The sequence below is a fragment of the Fusarium falciforme genome, chromosome 2, assembly GCF_026873545.1.
Source record: "Fusarium falciforme chromosome 2, complete sequence".
Classification (NCBI taxonomy): Eukaryota; Fungi; Ascomycota; class Sordariomycetes; order Hypocreales; family Nectriaceae; genus Fusarium; species Fusarium falciforme.
In genome coordinates, this window is record NC_070545.1 from 2,420,703 (window position 1) to 2,441,339 (window position 20,637).

Below are 20,637 nucleotides of genomic sequence, written 5' to 3' on the forward strand. Positions count from 1 at the left end.
CAATACCGACATTCCCATGTATGCTGAAAAGAAGCCACGTTCAACGCCGGAAAAACGAAATGATTCATTACATCAGAACACAGCACGAGTTCTGCTTCTTGGCTTGCTCTGTCGAGATGAAACGTTAGTCAGCCAGGTCACAAGTTCGACACCCGGGAATCATGGACGCCCGAGAGACCGAAAAGGGGGGGTAACATACGGTAGAACATCTTGCTCTGAGCGCTCAGGCCGTCACTCTTGGCCACCAGGTCGTCAATCTTCTCGCCGCGCTGTAGCACGCTCTCGATAGTCTTGTGGAGGACAATCTTTGTCTCGTCGAGCTCCTTCTGGATCTTCATGATGCTGTCGGCCTGCTGAGGGTCCTGATACTTTGTGAGGTACTCCTTGAGCTCGGGCATGACGAGGGTGGGTGTGCCGCTGGCCCAGCTGGATCGGGGGTTCTTGGAGAGGAACTCATCGACGACCTTGCTGAGGAGCTGATGCGCCACGAGGGCAGGGTACTGGTGGTCCGAGATGATGATGCCGCAGACGCCCTCAGTGCGGCCGTAGGCGTGGAAGGTGTAGTCTGTAAGATCGCGCGTGAGCGTCAAAACGATTTGTGCGGCGGAGGCTTATGTACCTTGCTCCTCGACATCCTGTCGCTGGCCGGGACGGGTGCGCTCGGCGACGGTCTTTGCGAAAAGGGTCATGAACTCGCCATAGCTGGAGGAGATTGGGTTAGTTGGGTGTTATGCGTCGGGATCTTGAAACGAGGACCCGAAACTGAAGACTGACTTGTTGCGTGTGAATCGTGAGTAGCTGCTGAGCTCCTTCTCAGCGACAATCTCGTGAGCGGGCTGGCTCTCGTTTCGGAGGATCTGGTCGCAACAAGCTGTGTTAGCCCAACTCGGTCGGTCGGTGAGGGGCACGGGGGGTGGGTGTTGTAGCGTACGCCGATGTAGTGCAGCTTCATGATGGAGGAATTGGGTCAATAATAGGCGTGCGATTGGGGTTATAGAGGCGAGAGAGTGTGCGGTTGGGAGCGCAAGCGGGCGACGATAGGAGAAGGCGGGAAGGTTATATGTAAAAAGGAAGAATGAGGCCAGCCCGGCTAGATAGATGCGCCCATGCCCGCCCGTCGTTCACGGAGGTCGGTAGGACTTTAGGCCAGGCCAGGCCCGGGTCAGGGCGTCACATGTTCCCCACGACAGGCTGACGGGGTCCTTGACTAGGCCGCTGCGATTGCCAAGTTTAGGTAGTTTGTGCCTTCTGTGGCGCTTGTGGCGGGGGCTTGCACAGCGAGGTGGGGGTTATCAGAGCGGTATGACTCTACGAGGGCCACCGTCGTGAACCAATCCACGACAAGCAACCTCAGTCAAGGTCAGCGATATCAAAAAGGCCGCGACTGCTGCTTGTTCAGGCAGCAGGATATTGAATTCTTTCACACATTACGCAGAATACAAGGCTTTTTTTTTTTATCACGCGGAGACCAATTCAAGAGCTGTCTTTGTCATTCACAAACCCAATCATGGCGTCTTCGGAACTCAGTGCCGCCGAGGCACAGTGGAGGGAACAGTTTGCAGCTATGCAAGAGGCCATCGCCAACCTCAAGATCCCCAATGAAAACGGCCCCGTCGATGGAGATGCCGACGAAGACGAGTTTGGTGGCTACTCTTCTGGGAACAGCGGCCAGGACGTCTGGGACTTTATCTCGGACGATGACCAGGATGCTTTCAGCAGCGACTTTGCTGATGGAGAGGCCGCCATTGACGGCTCAGCTGTAGCCGATTATAGCGCTGAATGGTTCGCCATAAAGTGTTCCGGCATTGCGGCCAAGAATGGGCTCTCTGCCGATGTGTTTGAGAGTCAGATTATGAGTGTTCTCTCGTCCAGCCGCTCCGACGATGAGCTTCAAATCCAACTTACCGACCTTGTCGGATTTGACGATCTCGACTTTATTATCGAGGTCCTAGGTCACAGAGACGAAATCGTTTCTGCTGTCAACAGCCAAAACCAACGATCCTCAACTGGACCCCGACTTTTGAACAAGTCCCAGAGGGAGGATGCTCTCCGTCGTCAAGACCTAGCGCACAAGACTGCCACTCTTGCGCCAGCTCATTCCAAAGAGCCTCATTATCCTCACGTCTACAAGTCATACAGCGCTGGCAACACCCTCAGTTATGCTGGAAAGAAGTATGGTCTGCCGGTAGGCAGTGAGCGGAAGCAGTTTGACAAGTACGAGGAGTACTCTATCCCAGCTGGCCGAAAGGGTGTCCTTGGCCCAGGCCAGAGACTTATCCCCATCAAGGAGCTCAATGGGTTGTGTCGAAACACTTTCAAGGGTTACAAGACGCTCAACCGCATGCAGAGTCTTGTCTATCCTGTTGCGCATAAGACCAGCGAGAACATGTTGATCTGTGCCCCTACCGGTGCTGTAAGTCTTTCGTCCGATGTTCAAAGTCCCAATGCTAACTTGTTCAGGGTAAAACTGATGCTGCCATGCTCACCATTCTCCAAACGATTGCTCAAAATGTTGAACCCAACCCCTTTGAGGATCCAGCAGCCACCGAATTTTTCGTCAATGCCGAAGACTTCAAAATCGTCTACGTTGCTCCCATGAAGGCTCTTGCTGCCGAAGTTACAGAGAAGCTGGGCAAGCGTCTGGCTTGGCTTGGCATCAAGTGTCAAGAATACACCGGTGATATGCAACTGACAAAGGCTGAGATTATCCAGACTCAGATCATCGTTACAACCCCTGAGAAGTGGGATGTCGTCACACGAAAGGGCACTGGTGATACGGAGCTCGTCCAGAAGGTCCGCCTCCTCATCATTGATGAGGTCCATATGCTCCATGACGAGAGAGGTGCTGTCCTCGAGTCGCTCGTGGCTCGAACGGAAAGACAGGTTGAGAGCACTCAATCGCTCATTCGGATTATCGGTCTCAGTGCCACCCTACCCAACTACGTCGATGTGGCCGATTTCCTCAAGGTCAACAAGTATGCCGGCCTATTTTACTTTGATTCGTCTTTCCGACCTGTGCCCCTTGAGCAACATTTTATTGGTGTCAAGGGCAAGGCTGGATCCAAACAATCCAAGGACAACCTTGACCAAGTCGCCTTCGACAAAGTCAAGGAGATGCTCGAGCGTGATCATCAAGTCATGGTGTTTGTTCACTCACGACGAGATACCATGCTCACGGCTCGCATGCTGAACCAAAAGGCTATGGAGGCGATGTGTGCCGACCTTTTCGATCCCTCTTACCACCCTGGTTACGACCAAGCTGCTCGAGACATCAAGCAGTCCAAGTCCAAGGAGATCCGAGAGTTGCTGTCAATGGGCATTGGCGTTCACCACGCCGGTATGGCAAGATCTGACAGAAACCTGATGGAGAGACTATTTGGAGAGGGTGTCTTGAAGGTTCTTTGCTGTACAGCCACTCTGGCCTGGGGTGTCAACTTGCCTGCTGCCGCAGTCGTTATCAAGGGAACCCAGGTTTACAGTGCCCAGGATGGTAAATTCGTCGACCTCGGTATTCTCGACGTGTTGCAGATCTTTGGTCGTGCTGGTCGTCCTCAGTTCGAAGACACGGGTATTGGCATGATCTGCACCACTCACGACAAACTCACACACTACTTGACTGCCGTAACGGAGCAGCAGCCTATCGAATCCAAGTTCTCGACCAAGCTGGTGGACAACTTGAACGCCGAGATTGCGCTGGGAACTGTGACTTCTATCCCTGATGCAGTCCAGTGGATTGGATACTCATATCTGTTTGTTCGCATGCAGAGGAGCCCAATGACCTATGGTATCGAGTGGTCGGAGATTCGAGATGACCCTAATCTGGTCCAGAGACGACGTCAACTGGCTATCCAGGCCGCCAAGACACTGCAGCAGTGCCAGATGATCATCTACAACGAGAGAACAGACGAACTGCGCAGCAAGGACATTGGTCGAATTGCAAGCCAGTACTATATCCTTCACACCAGTATTCAGGTGTTCAACGCCATGATGCAGCCCCAAGCTACAGAGGCAGACATTCTGAAGATGATCAGTATGAGTGGAGAGTTTGACAACATCCAGTCGAGGGACAGCGAAGAGAAGGAGCTGACTCATTTGCGACGGGAAATCATCCCTTGCGATGTGGATGGAGGCATCGACACACCTCAGGCGAAGACTAATATTCTTCTCCAATCTTACATCTCTCGAACTCAGCCCGAAGATTTTGCCCTTTCAAACGACATGAACTATGTTGCTCAGCAATCAGGACGAATCTGCCGAGCGCTATTCATGCTCGCCCTCAACCGCCGATGGGGTCACCAATGCTTGGTGCTGCTCACTCTGGCAAAGTCGATTGAGAAACGTATCTGGCCATTCCAACACCCTCTCCATCAGTTCGACTTAGCAAAGTCTGTTCTTAACCAGCTTGACGCCAAGGAGAGTCTGACAATTGAAGCTATGAAGGACATGGAGCCAGCCGAGATTGGCGGTTTGATTCACAACCAAGGCGCCGGCAAGAACATTGCTAGGATTCTCAACAACTTCCCCACCGTTCACGTCGAGGCCGAGATTGCGCCTCTCAACCGAGACGTTCTGCGCATCAAGCTCTATGTGATTCCTGACTTCAAGTGGCACGATCAGATCCATGGCACCTCCGAGTCCTTCTACGTTTGGGTCGAGAACTCGGAGACGTCAGAGATCTATCATCACGAGTTTTTCATTCTTAACAGGAGAAAGCTCCATGATGACCATGAGCTGAACTTTACAATTCCTCTCTCAGATCCCCTGCCAAAGCAGATCTACGTCCGAGCCGTGTCGGACAGATGGCTTGGCGCGGAAACAGTGACGCCAGTCTCCTTTCAACATCTCATCCGACCAGACACTGAGAGTGTCTATACGGATCTGTTGAATCTGCAGCCGCTACCAATCTCGGCTCTCAAGAACCCAGCGCTGGAGGAAATCTATGCCAAGAGGTTCCAGTTCTTCAATCCCATGCAGACTCAGATCTTCCACACACTTTATCACACTCCGGCCAACGTGCTCCTCGGATCACCCACCGGCAGTGGAAAGACTGTGGCTGCTGAGCTAGCCATGTGGTGGGCGTTCCGGGAGAGACCCAAGTCCAAGGTTGTCTATATCGCTCCGATGAAGGCACTTGTCCGCGAGCGTGTTAAGGACTGGGGAGCTCGTCTGGCACGCCCCTTGGGGTTGAAGCTGGTCGAGTTGACTGGTGACAACACACCCGATACTCGAACGATTCAAGACGCTGATGTCATCATCACGACTCCTGAGAAGTGGGACGGTATCTCGCGTTCTTGGCAGACGAGAGGATACGTGCGACAGGTCAGCCTGGTCATCATTGATGAGATTCATCTCTTGGCAGGTGATCGAGGTCCCATTCTCGAGATCATCGTCTCACGAATGAACTACATTGCTTCCTCAACCAAGAACGCCGTCCGTCTGCTGGGCATGTCGACTGCATGCGCCAATGCGACGGATCTCGGTAACTGGCTTGGTGTCAAGGAGGGTCTCTTCAACTTTAAGCACTCGGTTCGTCCAGTTCCCCTGGAGCTGTACATCGATGGGTTCCCAGAAGTCAGGGGCTTCTGTCCATTGATGCAGTCCATGAACCGCCCAACGTTCCTGGCTGTCAAGAACCACAGCCCTGACAAACCTGTGATCGTCTTTGTGCCCTCGCGACGACAGACACGTCTTACTGCCAAGGATCTCATCAACTTTTGTGGAATGGAGGATAACCCTCGTCGGTTCCTTCACATGGACGAAGACGACCTGCAGCTGAATCTCTCACGAGTCAAGGATGATGCTCTCAAGGAAGCCATTAACTTTGGCATCGGGCTGCATCACGCCGGTCTCGTCGAGTCAGATCGTCAATTGGCTGAGGAACTATTCCTCAACAACAAGATCCAGATCCTCGTTGCCACCAGCACACTCGCCTGGGGTGTCAACTTGCCCGCCCATCTCGTCGTCGTCAAGGGCACGCAGTTCTTTGACGCCAAGATTGAGGCCTACAAGGACATGGACCTGACGGATGTGTTGCAGATGCTGGGAAGAGCTGGCCGTCCCCAGTTCGACAACTCGGGAGTTGCTCGCATCTTTACTCAGGACGCCAAGAAGGACTTTTATAAGCACTTCCTCCACACGGGCTTCCCTGTCGAGTCTTCGCTTCACACTGTCTTGGATAACCATCTTTGCGCCGAGGTGTCGGCCGAGACCATCATCACCAAGCAGGACGCTCTCGATTACCTTACCTGGACCTTTTTCTTCCGGAGACTGCACAAGAACCCTTCGTACTATGGTCTCGAGATCTCAGCTGAGGAGCACAACAGCATCGCGGCCCAGCAGCTCGCCAACGAGTACATGATCGAGATGGTCAACAAGTCGCTCAGTGAGTTGGCAGACTCCAAGTGTGTCGAGGTGTTCCCCAACGGCGACGTCGATCCCACACCACTTGGCAAGATCATGAGTTACTACTATCTCTCTCACAAGACTATCCGTCACCTCGTCCGCCACGCCAAGGCGCAGGCCTCGTTCCTTGACGTGCTCTCCTGGATGTCCCGCGCAACCGAGTACGATGAGCTCCCTGTTCGTCACAACGAGGACCTTGTCAACAGCACTCTCTCGGACAACCTCCCCTTCCCCGGTCATGCTTTTGGACTCCCCATGTGGGATCCTCATGTGAAGGCTTTCCTGCTGCTCCAGGCACACATGTCGCAGATTGAGCTGCCCATCACTGATTACGTAGGTGATCAGACCAGTGTCCTCGACCAAGCCATTCGTATTGTTCAGGCCTCCATCGATGTCCTCACCGAGCTCGGGTATCTGTCCAGTTGCCTGCAGATGATGGCTCTTCTCCAGTCTATCAAGTCGGCTCGCTGGCCCACTGATCCCCCTGTTTCGATCCTCCCCTCGGTGGACACTGATGTCAAGAACGATACGCCTCTCTCCAAGATCAGCGCCCTCACCCGTCCGCAGGCGATTCAGTTAGCTAAGAAGCTCTCTGTTCCGACCAGCCAACACAACCGCTTCGCACGCGCTGTGTCAATCCTCCCTAACGTATCCGTTTCCATCGACGAGGCCACTGCACTCTCGGTGACAATCGGTCTGAAGCGACTTAACCCGCTTGTGGAGAGGGAAGCCCGTATCTACGCGCCCAAGTTCCCCAAGCCACAGACGGAGAGCTGGTTTGTCATTGTTGCAGATGTAGCCCGTGATGAGGTCATGGCCGTGAAGCGAGTTGGCTGGACTACGAACCCCAACCGCAAGCTTCAGAGTGGTGGCAAGCCGACGGCCAGAACAAGTATCAAGCTCCCTCCGGCCGAGGCTGGACAGGCCCGCAAGTTGGACGTTCTTGTCGTCAGCGACGCCTACCCAGGTCTCGAGTACCGAGTTGAGGGTGTTGATATCCCCGCGCCGCCGACGGTCGACGATGAGGTGCAGTCAAAGAAGGCGGCCGCGTCTGGATCAAAGTGAATTTAGTCTATTTATGTATTGACACAATGGAAGTGGTGTTTCTGGGGGTTAGACCGAGACTCTGGCGGCGACCCATATGCTACATGTAACAAAGACGATGAACCCAAGAGAGAAGAAGATGATGAGAGGGAAATTTGGGTATAGACCCGAGAGCTAAGAAAAAGAGAAGATAGAAAAAAGAAACGTCTCGTGAGAGAAAAAAAGCCATAACACAACCGTGGCCAAGACACACAAAAAACACCCTCCCAATGATTCCCTCCCCCTATTATATCCCCTGAAGAAATGTCGTGATGCAAGCTTGACCGCGCCCGCCCAGCCTCATAACCGATAATCCTCCAACTCCTGGCGAAGGAAAGTGAAAAAACAAACATGAAACGCCCGATGCGTCATGAGAGCAAAAGAGAAACAAAGAAGAAGAACAAGCTATATCGTGGGGTAAACAAGGGGAAAAAAGGAGCCAAGACCAGTAACATGAGAGAAAAAACACCCCAATGCTTTAAACCCGCAAAACCATCCCTCCCAAAAAAGCAGAACCAGAACCAGAACCAGAATCACCGGGTATCACACAGCATGCGCTCGCTTGATCCATCCATCCTGAACTCTTTCGCTCGTCTCGTAGTTTGGTTGTTTTTGTTCCTTCGTTCGTAGACACGCCATCATCGAGAGGGGTTACATCGTTTCACCCTCCAATTCACCCCTCTACTGTAGTCTCGCGCGTTTGGCGCAGGGTCCTTTAGCAGCACTTTTTGCGCTCCTTGTGGTTCCAGCCGTCCGGAAGGGTCTGTTCCTGGGTGCCGGCCTGCTCGACGGTGACGGCGGGGGAGAAGCCAGGGGAGAAGAGCCAGCTGCGACGATCACGGCCGACGCGGAAGCTGGATCGAGGGTTTGCGCCATCAAAGTATCCCCCGTCCATGCCCGTCTCGTAGCCTGGAGTGCCGGGGATGGCGGTGGCAGTAAGGAGGGCCTGCTGCATCTTGCGGTTCTGCTCGACGAGCTTGCGGGTGACGACGCGGAACACCTCCTCGACACCCTCACCCGTCTCAGCGCTGATCTCGTGACATGCGTCCCAGCCTACTTCTTGTGCCCAAAAGCCCGAGCTACGCTTCGAACTAGGACTGCGGGGCTCGATGGTCGGAGGGGACATGGCGTGGGCGCCCGACATGGGCGTAGGGTCGCGGTAGGGGGTCGCGGTCGGAGGCGGAGTGCTGCCCATTCCCGGGGCGAGGTTCTCGGCGACGTAGGCGATGCAGCGCTCGAAGGGGACCTGACGAGCCGAGGGGTCGCGGGCGACGATGTCGGCCTTTGTACCGACGACGTGGAGGACGACGTCGTTGGGGAGGTTGCGACGGAGCTCGGTGAGCCAGACGCCCATCTCTGCGAACGAGTGGGCGTCGGTGATGCTGTAGCAGAGGATGCAGGCGTTGGCGCCACGATAGTAGAGGCGGGAGATGGATCGGAAGCGTTCCTGGCCGGCTATTTCTGTCAGTAGGTCCAAGAGGGAAGAGTAGAATGCGACTGACCTGTGTCCCAGATCTGCAGGCGCACGACAGTGTCCGAGTCAGAGTCGACGACGCGCTTCGCAAGGAAGCTCGCGCCGACGGTAGAAGTTATCTTTGCCGGGTCAAAAGCGCCCTTGCAGTACCTCATGACGAGGGACGTCTTGCCGACGCCCTGGGCGCCGAGGACGACGATCTTGGCCTCGAGCGACGACATGATGAGGGGAGGGGGGCGCCCAGAGGTGAAGAGGAGGAGGATATCCCTCCAGATTTATTTGAAAAGGAAAATAATTAAAGAGAAAAAAAAACAACAACAACACACACAACCTGAGTCACACGAAAAAGAAGAGGGAGGGGAGGGAAGAAAGAAGCAAAAAAGAGAAGAGAGAGTAAAAAGGAGGGTGAGATTCGGGGGGTGTGTGGAAAGAGAGGGAGAAAAAAAAAGATAATGGACAAAAAGGAAAAAGAGGGCCGCAACAACAACAAATTTCGGTCCTCGTGGTGATGGTGGTGGTGGTGTGTGCCTGTCTCGTTTTGTTGGTTAATAATCCAACGTGCGACAACCTAGCACAAGGCTGATCGACAAAGCTACCAGGTCTTTATTCCTCTAGAAGAGAGAGTAAAACGAGGAGAGGGGAAGAGGAGGAGAAGAATCACGACCCGTCTCATGGTGTTGAAGAAGAAGAGCAAACACAGTCGGGAAAAAGCAAATCCTCACTCGCAACCACCATCAACAACGGCGACGGCGGCGGCGATACCCGGACAAGCAAGTCGTCAGGATTAGGCATCAAGAAAGGAAAGGATTGATTTGATTAAAACATGTCTCAACAATTGACATTTCTTCAACTCAATTAACACCCCCCCCCCCCAGTCATCTTTTTACTTCATCGCACACTCATGATATCCTCATGCTCTTTCCCCCCTGTCGCTTCAGGCGCTTTAGGGGAGGAGACCACCCCCGCTGACGACATTCGCTAGCGTCCCAAAGTTGAACGGGGGGAGCTTCACGTGGTGGTCCTTAACTACGTCATCCATCGCCAATCGACTCTCTCGGTTCCTCCACCACCTTGAAATGTTTGGTTGCGGGAGAGACATCAGATTGCTCACCAACAACAAGTTGTAGTAAAATAATCGCTAGCTTATTCCCTCACCGCCATCTCCTGCATTTTCATTGACAGGAGGCACACACACACAGCAGCAGCTCTGCCGTGAAATGCCCTATCATGGGCAAATCCACCATGTGGGCTAAACCTACAAAGAACCACCAGATCGGCCATGCATGCCATCCATGGATGTTTAATGTACGTGCGCACACATGCATCCTGCAGTCGGCTCATGCTCAATGACATCTGCCCGCCAAGCTGCTTCAACATCAAAAGCCGCGACTCTCCTTATCTTCTGTTCCACGATGGAAAGCATGCGTCGCACCGAGCACCTGGGAACATTCCTCGGAGCAGCCGCCTTGCCCTTCCCCCGCAACTGCGCCCCCTGGTCTGCCGCCCAATCTTGGCCCGTGATCCACAGGGGTGAGAAAGACGCACGAGAGTTGTTGGACTCTTGTCCTCTGAACCAGTCAGTGGGGAAACATGGACGGGCGTGACATGCCCTCAGCCCGTCACGCCCAAGACAACATGACACACAGCCAGGGGCTCAGCTGGCCCAAGATCGCGATCTTATTAATAACAGCACCTCTCTCTCTTCCCTCAAGCCCAACATGAAGCGGATATGCCCATCGCATTGGCTCGACATCCCCGGAGATTAACGTCCATGCGTCGGGCAAAAATGAGAAGAAACGGAAGGAGCCAGTCGGCCAACTCCCTTCCCGATGCCCAATAAGCTTCATCCCGCAAAAAACGCTCCCCACAATCTCGCCTCAGCCCTGTTTACCTAAGGCTCCGAGCTTCCCCAGACTTCATGCCAACAACACCAACACCACGACACAAGCATCATGAGATGGTGCAAAAAAAGGCAAAAAGAAACACAATTGGATGGCGATGGGATTGCTCCCGCCAGGGCTTGAACCTGAGACCTTCGCATCACCGATATTACAGTGTAAACTGGAGTATTAGTACGACGCTCTAACCAACTGAGCTACGGAAGCCGTCCAATTGTTGAGGGAAGGCTTCCGTAACGCGTGTGAAAGCGCTCAGCACCACACGACACCTCAGGTTGTCTCATTGTCCATGCCAATGGTCATGGTAAATGACAAAGTTGAATCATGCCCATCGGTGATGAATCACTGCCTTCTGTGGTCTCCGTAACATGGATGCTAACAGCATTGGTGGAGTTGATTGTGGATGTTCAACTACCCTGAAGCTTGCTACGCCCCGATTTGGCTCCCATGTCAAAAGGGCTGTCAAGAGAATCCCACCAGGGGACATGGCCCTCGGGTTCCTTATGTGCCGAATATTTCGGGCGTGGTATTATACTCTCGTGTGTATAGCTTTAGTATACCACAACAGACGTGGTGAGACTCAGCTATCCTACCAAATCCTCGTCAATATTATGAGTAATATTGTAAGATAATAATCCACGAACAGGAGAGAATTACCCAAGTTAAGCTGAAGCTCCTCTACTTAGTTGTCTAATCATTATGATTAGTATCAACTAAGGATGTGTATCATATGGTCAAGTTGCAAATATTTGCTCACTACAGGAGGAACTTGAACAATGCGATCGAATGCCTACAAAGGCGAGATAAATTATAAAAGATAGTCATGCAGAATCGCCAACTCCTGGTTGGCCCCGTCTATCTGTCGTCCTCGCTAAATATAGTCGTCATGTTCAGGATTCATACACGAATCCTCGGATCCCTCTAAAACCCGACGGCTTCTTGTCCTTTTTTGCAACGCTCTCCTCTCGTCCCTTATCCTTCGAGTCCTTGCGAAGCCTGTTGTGCGAAGCACTCGCAAACAGATCTGAATGGCTCCTGGCCATCAGCCGTCCTGACTCGCTACGGCCAAACCGCTGATCCGGACTCATCGAGAGCGACCCCGAAGCAGATCCGTCCGTCCCTAGCGGCGACCCCGGCCGATGAGCCCAACCACTTGACTTGGGTGACAATGGCGTTCCTGGTTTCTGATCCAGAGGCGGCGTCACGTTGTATGCTGTGCCCTCCGTCACGTCCTGGCTCGACAGCACACGCTGTGGTCTTGTCTTCATCATAACCGGACTTGTCGACATAGACAAGCTTTCGGCGTCTCCTTCTGATGCGTTTGACGTCTCGATTCTGAGCTGCCCTGGCGTCGCGCCTGTCTGCATATCCAACAAAGACGACTGGAGAGCCGTGTACTTGCGCATCAGGAGGTCGTATTGCTTCTGCAGCTCAGCCTGCTTTTCTCGGCTCGCTGCGAGCAGGGCCTCGATGGCTTCTTTCCCTACAGGAGGGGTTCGGCTCCGCCCTTCTTGCGCTTCTGACAGTCTGGCCTGCAGTGTTGCTACCTGAGATTGGAACAACTTCCTACTGCGTTCCACCTCACCGTCACGACTGGCGAGCTGCAGCTTCAATGCCTCGACCTTGCCCTCGGCTTCCATAGCTGTGTTGATAGCCCTCTGTCGCTCGAGTTCCTTGGCCTGGTGGTCCCTTTCCACCACTGTTAGTCTCTCTACCTCGCTCTTGAGTCGGTCAATCTCAGCACGGTGGATCTCAACAGACTGCATATTTTGCTTCGAGTTGAGCTCCTTGACTTCGGCCTCGCAAAGAAGGGCGCGTAACTTGTCGCGCTCTGCCTTGGAGCCATCCAACTCCTTTTGAAGTGTTTCAAAGTCCGCCTTGAGTCGCTTCGATTCATCACGTAGCTTCTTGAGCTTGGTAGAGAGATCAGCCTCCCACTTCTTTGCGAGGGCTCGACTCTTCTCTGACTCTCTCCGGACCTGCATCTCGGCCTTCTTGGCTTCCTCAAACCGATGCTTCAAGTTGCGGTTCGTGATGAGGAGATTCTGGGTTTCTGCCTCTGTCACCGCCTCTTCCATATGCCGCCTTCGCAAGTCGCCAATATGAGCCATATGTTGCTGCTTCAAGAATCTTTCAAAGTTGAGATCGTTCTGTAGTAGAAGTATCTGGCGTTGTAGATGGGCAACCTGAGTGCTCGTGTCTGTCAGTGAGAGAGGCGAGCTTATTGTCGGCGGTGCTGCTAGCAACGATGCGCCAGGTCGCTCCGCCACGGACTCTTGGTGACTGAGTGATAGTGATGGTACGCTGTCGTTGGCCAAGGACTGATGGAGACCTGACTTGATGGCCTTGTTGGACTGGATCATGTCCTGTAGTTGCGTATGCGACGACGATTGTGTAAGGTGAGGCGGTAGAGTCGGACTATCAGCACTTGGCTCTCTCATCTTGGCGTCTATTGAGTCACGGGTCGAGGGGTGGCTTGACTGAGATCCTTGTCGAATCAAAGCCGAAGGCCGACGACTGCTTGCTAGTGACTCCATGCTTGCGGATTGAGGGAGGCGATATCCATCCTGGTTCTCAGTCGTCGCCAAGCTGAGTAGTGCTGAATCCTGGCTATCCTTGGCAGACCCCTCGCTCATCGGTGCAGCTCCAGGCACAGGAATAGAGGGCAAGCCTTGTCCAAGCACTTGGTTGGGCTCAGTGGTGAGGCAGAGACCCATGCACTCAGCGACGACTTCGGGAGCCTCGCTCTTGATCCAACGTCCAAAGTCCGTCTTCTCTGAATCGATGGTGAGGGTGTAGAAGTTTGGGTGGAGCAGATGACATCTTCGGAATCTCTCAGACTGATCCCTGATTTCCGTAGGTTGTACTTCCATGTCGTTGGCGTTTGCAACGTTCGCATGTCGCAAGTATCTCTGAGGCTTCCGAATGTAGTCCATGAAGTTGATAGGATACAAGCCATAAAGAATAGTGTAGTAGTTTTGAAGGTGGTAGACAGGATAGTCATCGATTTCGGCCTGGTAGCCACACACCTCCCAGCTGGCTTGATCGGCATCTTCAGGCTGTGGCTCGACTATTCCCGCGCGTTCCCGCGACCAGAACAGCAATCTTGCGTAGATGTTGAACAAAGTAGGAAGATGTGGAACTAGCGAGCTAGGCATATGCGGTAAGAGCATGATGAGGACGGTCAGAGCAGCAGACACAAGGGTGGTTGAAGTATCTTGTTGCAGGCATCTGAGGATATCCCCGAACAAGGGCGTCTGGAGAATCTGGTGGATATGAGGAGGTTGACTTTGGAGGTAATCTCCTAGAAATCTCAAAACCGCCTTTCGATACTGTCTTTTAACAAAGTAGCGGTCCAGTGCGGTGAACAAGTCCTTGATCAGGTCAGACGAGTCGGCGCAGATAAGATATTGAAAGACTAACCTTGGGATGTCTCTTCCCGAACTCAACAAGAGCCTCCCGAGTAATCTTTTCATTGTATTCAAGGTTCGTAACTGCTTCAGTGGCAGCTGGATAGAGCTTTTCCATCCACCTTGTGAAAAGGCGGTCGATCAGCGGGCTGGAGGCAAGGTCGGCATCGGAAGTCTCGTGGTTCTCCTCGGCAATAGACATGATCTCCATGAGGATGGCCAGAGACTCTTCCACAACGCCCTTTTCTGGGTATCCCTTGGCCAAGATCCCTGAGCAAGAATCCCACCATGTAAAGATGCGCTCGGGTGTTCGGAGGACAGACAGCAGCTGTCGGAGGATGCTTAGCCAAGGCGCATAGACGGCTGGCGTGTCCTTGACGTGCTTGTCAAAGATGGACAAGAGCTCCTCCTGGAGGCGATCAGCCGCGGCTTCATCGTGCTTCTGGTTTCGGCGCAGATAGGCGTCGATGGTTTGGGTCAGTTCGTCGGGGTGTGAGGCGGTTGGCTTGGCGAGGAAGGCGACGATCGCCTTGGACAGATCCTTCAGCGACCTACACAAGTGGAGATGATGGTCAGCGGATGGCGGAGAAAGGGAGAGAGATGTCGCAGGAGTCAAAGGAGGAGATGGAATGTACGATCATGAGGTCGAGCTGCAGGACAAGGCCCGAGACGACGACTTGCGATGGAAGAATTTTAGGGGTCAGGATGACGTACGCCGATGAAGCCATGACTGGCGTGACGGCCTCATCCGGGCTCGCGAGACTCAAGGTGAGCAGACCGAGGCGATGAGGCCCGTACAGAGTGGATCTTTAACTAAGTTACTGAGGCTCCCGGGGGTTTATTCTGGGTGAAGCTATTCGGTCGCTCTCGGCGTCGGACATTGAATGGATGGACAGCTGATTTTGGTGCAGGCCAGGTGGTCCGTTTCTGGCTGAGCCAAGTGGGGGATAAGCCTCGGAGGGCAGCGACGACGACCGAGAATTAGCGGGAGGTGGCCTGGGAGGTCACTGAAAGCAGCTGGTTGCCGGGCGAGGCAGCGGCCAGCCACAGGGGGGGTTTCAGTGGCTAGGGGTGCTAAGCGCAAATGGGCTTAAGTCTGAGGCGGCGGCAGATGACCGGTTGGTACCTTCCGCCTTCCGGAAGAGTGGATACCTGCCTCACCTTGGGTGCGGCGCGGCGCGGATGGTACCTACAGCAAGGTACCTCGCCGACTTAAGGTGATGGGATGGGCTGGGATGCCGTGCCGCCGCACTAATAACCCCGCAAACCAGAGTGGGCTAGTACTCTTTAGTGGGCGTATGATCGATGGATGGATGCACGGCAAAGGCCTGCGAGTTTCTCTGGCGCCCGGGCTGCTGGCGTGATGACCCACTCGAAGCCGTACGTCTTGTGGAATCTGTCCCAGAGGTGCCCATCTGACCTGGAATCGAGCCACTCGACTCTGGCCCAGGCTGCGAGGGGAGGTATTGGCTGGTTGCAGTTGAGTTGCAGTTGCTGAGTCGCGGGAGGTCAATCCATGAAGTGAGGGGAAGAACATCCCTAGGCTCCCTTCCATTACTTAACTCGGCCTCCTCCTTCTCTTGTCCTTCCTCCTCTTCTCTCTCTTTCCCATCATCATCATCCAGATCAGATCAAAAGCCAATTCACCACCACAAACACCTTCTTAGCAGTCAGCATCGCCTTTTGTGCTTGCCTGCTTAATTCACCTACATACGCATACCCGCGACAAGATTCAGTCTCGAACCCTTCCCAAACCACCACTTAAACCGCCAAGATGAGTGCGAACAAGACCTCGGCCGTCTCTGACGAGCCCATTGACGTCCTTTTCGCCGTCCACGAGAAGTTCGATCTTTTGGACTTTGCCGGTGCGCTCGAGGTCTTCAACACTGCCGCCCACGACTTCAATGACCCTGAGAGTATGTGAACCCAATGGCGCCCCCTCTGACTTTTACCCCTCCCGCTGATCACAATCCCCCTCCAACAGACAACAAGGCCTTCGAGATCACCATCGTCGGCCCTGAGCCCAAGGTCATCTCGGACCAGGGTGTCATCGTCGGCTCCCAGATCTCCTACAAGGAGGCCCACGACCGCCTCGAGGACTTTGATGTCCTCGTCGTCGTCGGCGGCAACTCCAAGGAGGTCGTCGAGAAGGAGCTCGAACCCCTCAGCCTCATCACCGATTTCTCGGAGCTCCAGAAGCGGGACCCCGCCCGCGAGCGTACCATCCTCTCCGTGTGCACCGGTGCCCTCTTCCTGGGCAAGCAGGGCATCCTCTCTGGCCTGTCTGCCACCACCCACCCCGACTTCTTCACCACCTTTGAGAACATCTGCAGTGATGCAGCCACCCAGAACCTCCAGGAGCGTACCGACGTGATCGAGGACGCCCGCTACGTCGTCAACAACCTGCGATTCGACCTCGGAGACGAGGACGAGAACCCCTACATCCGCCGAAAGTCCGACTCCGGACGCCGCCCTTCAAACGCCCGGTACGTAACAAGTTCCTCTGTCCTTGCACCCCCATCCCCGTTTTACCCCGCTTTGCCATGCATTAAGTTTGAGACGGTCAACTGACTTGGGTTGGTGTAACAGAAAGGGAAGCATGTCGTGGAAGGGCTCCAACACGCGCCGCGAGTCAATCACTCGTCGTGCCGCGATGCGGCTTGGTGGCCTCCGTGTGGTCACCTCAGGGGGTGTCAGCTCTGGCATTGATGCAGCTCTGTATCTTGTCAGCGCTCTCGTTGATGATGCGTGTGCGGCGGAGGTGGCCAGGATCCTTCAGTGGACCTGGAACAAGGGCGTTGTCGTCGATGGTCTCGACGTCTAAGATCCCTGGCAGTGAGTGCCGATTTGTATGAGTTAAGAGTTTACGACGGGCTCAGGTATAGCCCTGATTTGAGACCAATGTTTTTTGTAATGTAGTTTCACGGAGACGAGCGGGAGAAACCTAAGAAAATCCCAAAAAGACTAGGAGCTCTCTATTCAATTCAATTTTCTGTTTTGGTCACACTCTCTTGACTCTCAAAACGATCTGCACATCCCGGCGGGGGTAGTGGAATCTTGGTGTCTGAGTGAAAATGTGGAGGTGGAGGCCACAAAAGGCGCCAAAAATGCCACAAAAAGCGGGCACCAAGGGCAATGACGTGGTGTAGCTGGCCCCACACAAGCTCGGAGAGCTCCAACCCGGCTGAGCAGATGAGGGAGAGGTCGTGTGATGCCGATGAACCAGGGGGGCCAGGGCAGGGTCAGGGCCAGGGGCAAGGAGCGGGCAGAAGACAAGGGGCACATCAGGCTATCGGCAGACAACGACATACAAGTCAGTCCACTCCCACCTCTTGGATACATGAGTCAAAACAAAGGTGTAAGGATCAAGAGCCCGACAATTTCCAGAATGGGCCCAGGTGACGCTGGTGAGCAAGATTCGGTGAAGGGATGCGAGATTTGGCCTCATGGGGTGGATGGAGTTGGACTTGGGAGGGACAATATCGCCAGGTGTCAGCTCTTTGCCATGGATGACAATTGGGTTAGTGCTGCAGGGAGTAAATCATGAGACTGGGTTACCAATGGCCATTGTCCTCCCTGACGGACTGCTTGTCAGATATGCGAGCGTATAACAGCACAGCCATCCATGTTTTCTTTGTTCTTGCGCGTGCTGACCCTGCCCTGCCATGAGCTCACCTTGCTGTGCTCACCGATGACTTGATCAATGTCGTGCGGCGGGCTCAATTGGCAGCCCGAAGCGTTTCTTTGTTCTAAAGACATGTTCATGATCCGTTGCTCTCGGTGGATACAATCATGGTTGAGCATGTTGTTGGAGATCCACCATCAGCTGCATATCATGAACGAGATATACGAGAATGAATGGGCTAGGAGGGGCTGTGCACTGGGTCTAGTATGGGATAAAGTTTGATATCAAGCTTCACAGAAAAAGTCCGTGACGTCCGAGCTGGATATACAACATTCACTCATGCCTTTGTCATTGTGTTTCATGGCATCTAGAAGAGAGGTTGATGGCGGCTGACTCCGGCGCGGTGGAGCCCGAGCTGGGTGGTCTAAAGTGGTGGGTCTTTATTGCTGACATAACCGCCTTCCACTTCGGCTTCTCATTGGCCGACGCGACAATGGTGGGCTTGACTATTGCGACGAGGCTGAAAGATGCTGAATACGTTGGAAGCCTTTCGCAGCTCCCTTTGTCTAATTCCATCCTTTCAACCTTGACCGCCGCTACGAACCGTTAAAACTGCGTCTGTTTTCATGAGAGAGAGCGTTGGAACGAAGATTTATCAAGAAACAGCCGCCGAGGCTAGCCAATTCCTCAAATCATGACCGACTGGACCAAGCTCAAGGTCGTCGACCTGAAAGCCGAGCTCAAACGACGCGGCCTCCAGCAGCATGGCCTCAAGACCGAACTTGTCGCGCGACTAGTCGAAGCCGATGAAAGGCAGTCGCGAGGGGAGGGCTTGGGCGAGCCTGAAGGCGCGAACGAAGATGTACCCATGGCCGATGAGCCTGTCGACGATGAATCTCGAACCGAATCTGTAACCCCCGATGTCGAAGCGGTCGAGAAACCTGCGGCCGAAGATGCAGAGGTGGAAGAAAATACGACGAATGAAGAAAAGGCGGAAAACGACAAAGTTGATACGACCAAGGCAGACGTGAATGCAGAGGAGACGAGCGAGCCGCAACAACCAGAGACTGTCAAGAACGGAGCGCCCGAGGAAGCTCCTGAAGTCTCCAACCCCACTGCAGATGTGCCGATACCTGGAAAGGAGGCAGGTGCTCAATCCAGAGAACCGACAGTCGAGGAGGCGTCAAGAGCTGCAACTACGACCGCGGCCTCTCCTCCCTCTCTCGAAGCCACACCCGCTGCAGAGAGACAGAAGCGCAAACGCCGCTCTCTCACACCGCCGCCAACTGAAGAAGCCATCGCGCGCAAACGCGCCCGCGCAGACGAGGGCACGGCAAACGGAGACTCCGTCCCCGCGCGCGAGGAACAATCACAGCCTCAGGCTGAGGAGCAGGAAGAACCTGCGCCTATGAACATCGACAACGAGGAGCCGCAGCCAGAAAAGAATCAAGAAACTGCACCTGCGCCCGCGCCCGCGCCCGAGCCGGAGCCCGAGTCAAACGCACCGCGAGAGGAAACACCCGCCGATAAACCGCAGGAAATGGACTACGAGAGAGATGTTGCGCCTTCGGTGCACCCAGCTACTCCAGCCCTCTATGTCAAGAACTTGATGCGCCCCCTTCGACCTCAGGACGTCAAGGCACACCTTGTCGACCTCGCAACGCCACCAAGAGATCCCCTTGACGATAATATCATTGTCGAGTTCTTCCTCGACCAGATCCGCACCCATGCCTTTGTCGTTTTCAGGACCACCGCTGCGGCCGCCCGCGTTCGCAACGCCCTCCACGACATCGTCTGGCCCAATGAGAGCAACCGCAGGCCCCTCTGGCTCGACTTTATCCCTCCCGAGAAGGTACGCGACTGGATTGAGACGGAGCATGCCAGCGGCGGTCCGCGTGGACGCTCCAGTGCTAGATGGGAGGTTGTTTATGAGAACGGCCCCGACGGGGTTGTCGAGGCTCATCTTGAAGAAGCCACAGCGTCCACATCTCGCGCAGGCCCTCCGCCAGGTCCACGACAGCCCACGGGCCCCTCCATAATGGGCGGCGACTCTGTTCCCCTCGGCCCCAGAGGCTATCGCGACCCTGCTATCCCAACAGGACCTCGTCCTGTCCGACCAGGCACCGGACCTGGCCCTCGTCCTCCCCCTACCAACCCAGGTGGTGCCTCCAAGCGCACCAACAGCCGGCCTGCTATCTACTACCAGCCAGTGTCCGAAGATCTCGCAAGCCGCCGAATCGACAACATGCGCTCCTTCTACTCGACGGACCGCGACCGCGACTTTGGCCGCGACATTAACCGCTACTCCTTTGAGGACGGAGCCTCCTTCGTCGACCGAGGCAAGGAGGTCTTTGAAGGCATCCGACCCCCACACCGCGAGCGTGCCGTTGAACGTGAGCGTCGCGGAGGACGTCGCCGTGGCGGCAGAGGTGGCGGTCGCCCTCGGAGTGATCGCTACTTACCTCCTCCCCGCGACGACCGACGACCTCGGCATGGTTCCGAGCCCGATAACGGCTTTGACCGGATGAGGGACTGATTCTACTTGCTCGGAGGAGGAAACTTGGTGCATATGCTTTTCCGTGTATATACATGAGAGATGAAATGGGAGATGGTCACTGGCTTGGAGGGCGGCGTCGAGGGGTCTAAAAGGCTGGCACGGAACAAAGGGATCATGGTGGGCTTTACGGTATATGGAATTGAAGCTCGATTAATCAATTACCTTATGACTTGTCTGCCTGGGATATG

At 54.5% G+C, this 20,637-nt stretch overlaps 6 protein-coding genes across 6 annotated transcripts; 3 read left to right on the plus strand and 3 right to left on the minus strand.

The window, feature by feature from the left end:
* Positions 1–67: 67 nt before the first annotated feature.
* NCS54_00270600 (Synaptobrevin-like protein YKT6) lies at positions 68–952 on the minus strand (the record flags this gene model as incomplete). Its single annotated transcript, XM_053148299.1, has 5 exons — positions 68–108; positions 200–565; positions 620–702; positions 775–857; positions 932–952. 5 exons carry the CDS (start codon positions 950–952, stop codon positions 68–70), a joined length of 594 nt encoding a protein of 197 aa, XP_053004274.1.
* A 555-nt stretch (positions 953–1,507) lies between these two features.
* NCS54_00270700 (Hypothetical protein) lies at positions 1,508–7,467 on the plus strand (the record flags this gene model as incomplete). The annotated part of the gene is made up of 2 exons (XM_053148300.1): positions 1,508–2,413; positions 2,461–7,467. 2 exons carry the CDS (start codon positions 1,508–1,510, stop codon positions 7,465–7,467), a joined length of 5,913 nt encoding a protein of 1,970 aa, XP_053004275.1.
* Positions 7,468–8,200: 733 nt separating this feature from the next.
* Positions 8,201–9,180, minus strand: NCS54_00270800 (Hypothetical protein; the record flags this gene model as incomplete). The annotated part of the gene is made up of 2 exons (XM_053148301.1): positions 8,201–8,940; positions 8,988–9,180. The coding sequence occupies 2 exons, from the start codon at positions 9,178–9,180 to the stop codon at positions 8,201–8,203; spliced, it is 933 nt and encodes a 310-aa protein (XP_053004276.1).
* A 2,567-nt stretch (positions 9,181–11,747) lies between these two features.
* On the minus strand, positions 11,748–14,995 carry NCS54_00270900 (Hypothetical protein; the record flags this gene model as incomplete). Its single annotated transcript, XM_053148302.1, has 3 exons — positions 11,748–14,231; positions 14,281–14,818; positions 14,982–14,995. The coding sequence occupies 3 exons, from the start codon at positions 14,993–14,995 to the stop codon at positions 11,748–11,750; spliced, it is 3,036 nt and encodes a 1,011-aa protein (XP_053004277.1).
* Positions 14,996–16,041: 1,046 nt separating this feature from the next.
* NCS54_00271000 (DJ-1 protein-PfpI domain-containing protein) lies at positions 16,042–17,091 on the plus strand (the record flags this gene model as incomplete). The annotated part of the gene is made up of 3 exons (XM_053148303.1): positions 16,042–16,183; positions 16,252–16,753; positions 16,857–17,091. 3 exons carry the CDS (start codon positions 16,042–16,044, stop codon positions 17,089–17,091), a joined length of 879 nt encoding a protein of 292 aa, XP_053004278.1.
* Positions 17,092–18,586: 1,495 nt separating this feature from the next.
* NCS54_00271100 (SAP domain-containing protein) lies at positions 18,587–20,428 on the plus strand (the record flags this gene model as incomplete). The annotated part of the gene is made up of 1 exon (XM_053148304.1): positions 18,587–20,428. One exon carries the CDS (start codon positions 18,587–18,589, stop codon positions 20,426–20,428), a length of 1,842 nt encoding a protein of 613 aa, XP_053004279.1.
* Positions 20,429–20,637: the final 209 nt, after the last annotated feature.